The 6,419-nt window shown below is 41.3% G+C and overlaps 1 protein-coding gene across 1 annotated transcript in view; it reads right to left on the reverse strand.

The window, feature by feature from the left end:
* Window positions 1-5,859: 5,859 nt before the first annotated feature.
* Window positions 5,860-6,419, reverse strand: part of LOC136675480 (lysophosphatidic acid receptor 6-like) — a 984-nt gene continuing 424 nt past the window's right edge. Inside the window, exon 1 of the mRNA XM_066652030.1 lies at window positions 5,860-6,419. This exon is cut by the window's right edge and continues 424 nt beyond it. Within this exon, the coding sequence (XP_066508127.1) occupies window positions 5,860-6,419 (560 nt within the window).

Below are 6,419 nucleotides of genomic sequence, written 5' to 3' on the forward strand. Positions count from 1 at the left end.
GTTTCCTGTTAAGGGTTCCATCCACATACAGCATTTGTGTAGTTTTATAGACAGTCATAAGTTTCACATTAACATTATTCAACTATAGAATAGAGCTGTTTTTGCTCATGCATTTGTGTGGATGGATGAGCTAAAAGGGTCCTGTCAGTTTATGGACACTTGTTTTATGCATTTAAAAAAGATATTTAACAACTGAGAATAATCAAGGAATAAACAAACCTCACTTGAAAATACAAATCCATAACTATCTTACTTAAATGTACTTTTACTTAAATATAAGTAGGAGATATAATCGATAGCGGGTGCTAACTCACCCTGAGGTCCAACTGGTCCATTATGTATTAAAGGAACACTCATCATCTTCTTCTTCTTTGCCACTTAATCCATTACAGGGTTGTGGTGTTAAAGGAACACTGTGTTTGATATTTTATTATTATTATTATTATTGTCATTATTGTTGCTCCTGAGGCTCCTCTAGTGTAACTGATGTTTACAGCACTGTATTGAAATCAATAAAGGGGAGGAAAGTGGGTGGTTTTGCTTCACTTCTCCAAAAGGCAAATAGGGCATTTGCTGCAGTGCTGATCCTAGAGTCGCACAAATGATTTTGAAGCTGGAATTTTTAAATTAAAAATGTTACATAGTTCCTTTATATTGAAATACTGCGAACAGCTTAAACAACAAACCCTTCATTGCACTGTGTTTATGAAACGCTTAGTGTCCAAGTCTTTGCCTCTTCTATGCTTCTGCTTTTTTTGCACAAAACCTTGTAGGTGTGGCCTGTCACTAAAAGAAGCTACAGTATACATTGGTTTTGAAATATTTATTATTAAAAAAACAACAACTACTGCACGTATCAGTAGTACATCTTTAAAAAAAAACATCTTCGCACAGTAGTGTTACTGTTGGGTCAACTTTTCAGGAGAAGGAAAACAATTCGTAACTTTCAGTGCAAGCTACATGAACAAGATTAGGTTCAAATGGATTCTGGAGCGTTATTCATTCATTCATTAGGTAGTAGTTTAGGTAGTAGTTTTATCCATTCATTTATTCTTTATCTGTAACCCTTATCCAGTTCAGGGTCACGGTGGGTCCAGAGCCTACCTGGAATCATTGGGCGCAAGGTGGGAAAACACCCTGGAGGGGGCGCCAGTCCTTCACAGGGCAACACATGCACACACATTCACTCACACACACACAGACACTTTTGAGTCGCCAATCCACCTACCAACGTGTGTTTTTGAACTGTGGGAGGAAACCGGAGCACCCGGAGGAAACCCACACGGACACAGGGAGAACACACCACACTCCTCACAGACAGTCACCCGGAGGAAACCCACGCAGACACAGGGAGAACACACCACACTCCTCACAGATAGTCATCCGGAGTAGGAATCCAACCCACAACCTCCAGGTCCCTGGAGCTGTGTGAGTGCGACACCTACCTCCTGCACCACCGTGCTGCCCAGCATTATTCATTTCATATGATTTTTGTAAAATGTTAACAACAACCAACATTTTCTAATAATGTTAAAACAGAGATGCAAACTTTTCCGATCCGATCCTTATCCGATATGGATATGGAAATATATGTCCATGTGTGTAATTTTAAAAGTTCTTAGCACCCATAAGCATAGCAATGATTGATGATAATGATAATTGAGATACACAGTCCAAAAACACATGCTGGTAGGTGGATTGGCAACTCAAAGGTGTCTGTAGGTGTGAGTGTGTGTGTAAATGTGTGAGTGTGTGTTGCCCTGTGAAGGACTGGCGCCCCCTCCAGGGTGTATTCCCGCCTTGCGCCCAATGATTCCAGGTAGGCTCTGGACCCACTGCGACCCTGAACTGGATAAGGGTTACGGATAATGGATGAATAATTGAGATATTTATAAAATAATATAAAGTCAAGAGTATGCTTTGTCTCATTCTTATGTTTAACTGACAAAAGCACAAAGAAAAGATGTCCACTGTTGTATTTAGTAAACAGAACCAAACAAGGTTAATGCCTGAAACAATGTTTGTAATCATTAATGAACAGATATATTTTAGTTATGACACACTAAAATATTTGAATAATCCTTGGGTAAAACATTAAACAGCATTAAAAATAATAGTGTACGGAATAATTGAAACAGAAAGCCAGGTTTATGTTAGTCTTAATAAACATTCCCGAACCTCAGACTGTAGTCTATCTCTTGCTTTGCACAATTGTTTTTGCCAAACTCACTGGACCTCATAGGACCACCACAAAGCAGTTGTGATTTGACTGGTGACTCATTGTCAGCACTGCAGTGATAGTGACGAGGTGGTCGTATGTTAGTGTGTGTTATGATTGCACGAGTGGATCAGACACAGCAGAGCATCGGGAAATTTTAAAACCCTCACTGGCACTGCTGGACTGAGAATCAAAAATGACCACTGACTAAGAACTAGAAGCTGATCACAACAAACTCTGGAATAATAGAGAGATCTACTCTGACTTTACCTCTACAAGGTGGACCAACAGTGTTCAAAAACTGGTATGGGGATATTAATGCACATGGCATGGGTGGCTTGCATATCTCTGAAGGCACTGTTAAAGGGACACTAGATAAGGTTTTGGTGTGTTGCTCTTGGGGCTAGAGCTCATGTAATTCATATTTACAGCTCTGTACTGAAATCAGTGGGTATGGGTGAGGGCATAGGGGTGGTGAGGCCAGAGTAGTATAGATAGAGGCTTTATTCTCCCTAATACAGCTCAGTGGAGCATCACAATAGTTTTGAAGTTTTAATTTTAACATAAAACTACTAGTGGGCGGCACAGTGGCGCAGCAGGTAGGTGTCGCAGTCACACAGCTCCAGGGACCTGGAGGTTGTGGGTTCGATTCCCACTCCGGGTGACCGTCTGTAAGGAGTGTGATGTGTTCTCCCTGTGTCTGTGTGGGTTTCCTCCGGGTGACTGTCTGTGAGGACTGTGGTGTGTTCTCCCTGTGTCTACGTGGGTTTCCTCCGGGTGACTGTCTGTGAGGAGTGTGGTGTGTTCTCCCTGTGTCTACGTGGGTTTCCTCCGGGTGACCGTCTGTAAGGAGTGTGATGTGTTCTCCCTGTGTCTGTGTGGGTTTCCTCCGGGTGACTGTCTGTGAGGACTGTGGTGTGTTCTCCCTGTGTCTACGTGGGTTTCCTCCGGGTGACTGTCTGTGAGGAGTGTGGTGTGTTCTCCCTGTGTCTGTGTGGGTTTCCTCCGGGTGACTGTCTGTGAGGAGTGTGGTGTGTTCTCCCTGTGTCTGTGTGGCTTCCTCCGGGTGACTGTCTGTGAGGAGTGTGGTGTGTTCTCCCTGTGTCTGCGTGGGTTTTCTCCGGGTGACTGTCTGTGTGGTGTGTTCTCCCTGTGTCTACTTGGGTTTCCTCAGGGTGACTGTCTGTGAGGAGTGTGGTGTGTTCTCCCTGTGTCTGCGTGGGTTTCCTCCGGGTGACTGTCTGTGAGGAGTGTGGTGTGTTCTTCTTGTGTCCGCGTGGGTTTCCTCCGGGTGACTGTCTGTGAGGAGTGTGGTGTGTTCTTCTTGTGTCCGCGTGGGTTTCCTCCGGGTGACTGTCTGTGTGGAGTGTGGTGTGTTCTCCCTGTGTCTGCGTGGGTTTCCTCTGGTTGCTCCGGTTTCCTCCCACAGTCCAAAAACATGTTTGTAGGTGGATTGGTGACTCAAAAGTGTCCGTAGGTGTGAGTGAAGGTGTGAGTAAATGTGTGTGTGTGTGTGTGTCTGTGTTGCCCTGTGAAGGACTGGCGCCCCCTCCAGGGTGTATTCCCGCCTTGTGCCCAATGATTCCAGGTAGGCTCTGGACCCACCGTGACCCTGAACTGGATAAGGGTTACAGATAATGAATAAATGAATGGATAAAACTACTACCTAGCGTTGCTTCAATGCAAAACAATATATGTAGATTTGGTAGCAAAATACTGCCATTTTGACCTCGTTTTTTCAGAGAAGGCCTTGCTTATTTTAGCAAGACAATGCCATTCCACATTCTGCATGGTTTACTACAGCATTGCTCTTTTCGTTTAAAAGAAGTGACAAACTAGATAAGACCCATTGAACACATTTGGAGTGTTGTGAAATAAAACAAACAAAAAAAACCCTTTAAAATACTTTAAAAACAATGTTGTGTTTCAGTTAAATATAGGGTTTAAATGATTTGCACATCTTTGCATTTATACTTTTTCCAATTCAGGCTTCAGTGCACCTTAGTTATAACTTGGGTTCATGTCTCAGCTAACATCAAGACCATTATGAGAACCTGATCAACCCCTTTAGAACTTCCTTCTTTCACTGTGGGGTAGGGACTTCCTCTCTGCAGTTGCTTAAATGTCAAATATAATTTGAATTATGTCCAATAACTTGACTTCTAATATGCATCTCACATACACAGGTGTTGAAACTGGAGCAAATTTCACATATGAAGTTTTTTTTCTGTTCTACACTAAAGTATCAGTAAAACAGGTGTCTCATGGTATCTTTTAATCAGAAACAACACTTATGGTTTTCAGAAGTCACACCCTCTTCCTTTTCAGCTAAGCATATGTTCTTTTTAACCATTGACTGTTTACAGTAAACCAGAACTTCTCTAATTTGATCTGATCCATTTAATTTAGTTTAATACATGTTTAATATTTATTAAAAATATCCAACCCTCTAAAAAGTGTTTACGATGGAAACAGCTTCACAAACACAACACATTTTTAAAATATGTTTTTATGGTTAATTAGCAAAATAAGTTAACAACAGTACCACTGATATAAATATTGTCTTGCCTCCAAAACCAATTTGCTTTCTTTATTTCTATATTATGGTGTTGCCTCAATCACCACCAAGGTACATCATCCACACAACCCACACAAAAAGTACCCCCTGTCAGCCCCAACTACACAACCTCTACCAGCCCCCCAGACTTTAAGAGGTCACTCATCCAAGTTTGAGTCATGCCCAGGGTGATATTAGTGGAACTGCATTTTCTTATGTGTAGGCACTTGAATATACAGATTATACCAGTAGGAGTTGGTTGAGTAGCCTCTGTAAGGAGCAGTGGGTCAGCCACAAAAATGTGGTCTCAGACTTGTTTATGATCCACACAGATCATTTTGTTACATGATGAATTTTAACTACTAAATAAAAATGACAGAAAAACAAGGCAAAATTACAGAAAGGAAATAAAGATATAGTGCCCAGCAAGCTTGGCTGGGCTAAACACACATTTGAAATATAGGAAATGTCTCAAGGTTTGTGGTTTTGCTGATCCTCCTGCTACACTAAGCATCCATTACAAAATGCCCGAGACTTTTTTTGTTACATGCATTGCATCAAGACTTGACAACTCCTTTTTTTTACTTGATTTGAAAGAAAATAAAAACTTAATTACAGAGCCCTACACTTTTCTGATATAAACAAGTCCTTTTTTGATACATAATGTAAGACTACATTTGAAGTCCAGTGTTAAGAGAATAAGTGCTATGCAACAGTTGAACCCTGTTAGTGACAAATATAATACACCTTGCTTAGCTTATAAAAGTCTTAAAATATTTACATTTTTTTACATACATTGACAAACATTATGAAAGCATCCTTTTTTTTAAAACATTACTTAAACCAAAAAAATGATCTCAGTTCTAAAGAGAGAATATGGGATGTGGTAAAATAATTCTGACTGAAGAGTATGTAATGATGTTTTCTTTGCTACAACTGATTATATACTTCGTCTTAACTGGTAGTCTGATTTCCTGTTGAGAAATAACATGAATAAACCAATACATCTATAATTTGACCAGACATAAGCATGACCTAATAGATTTTTCATAGCAATCTTGTAAGTCCATCACAGGATAAAACCTCATCCTTCATCATTAGGTACTCCTTTCAAAGAAATGGGGTAATAGGATTGGGATGTCCTTGGCTCTCTTTTCTGAATATCGATTGAGCCTTTCCTTTGCAGATTCCTGGTGCTGAAGTAGAAGACCAGTGGGTCCAGGCAGCTGTTTGTACTCGCCAGACACAAGGTGATGGATTGGACGGTCAAGTAATCATACTGCAGGTATTTAAGCTTGTACAAGGCATAGAGGATAGTGACAACATGGAAGGGGAAGAAGCAGATGGCATAAATCAGCAGGTTGGACAGAAGGAGCCATACCATCTTCACAATTCTCTGAGAGGAAGTGCAGGTCTCTGTAGAGGTCTCTGCCATGCCCCGCAGCTGCCGGACAACCATCACAGTGCAGCCCACGATGATGCAAAAAGGAATGAAAACCCCTACAATAGTGGCGGTACAAAGAATGTAGAAGATAACCGGCCAGTTTTTTTCATTGTAGTTCTCAAAGCAGCGGTACACATTGCAGCTGTTGTCAAAGTTGCTCCTGTGATTTAGGGCCACAGGTACAGCCATTGCACCAGTGA

The sequence above is a fragment of the Hoplias malabaricus genome, chromosome X1 (assembly GCF_029633855.1).
Source record: "Hoplias malabaricus isolate fHopMal1 chromosome X1, fHopMal1.hap1, whole genome shotgun sequence".
NCBI classification, from domain to species: domain Eukaryota; kingdom Metazoa; phylum Chordata; class Actinopteri; order Characiformes; family Erythrinidae; genus Hoplias; species Hoplias malabaricus.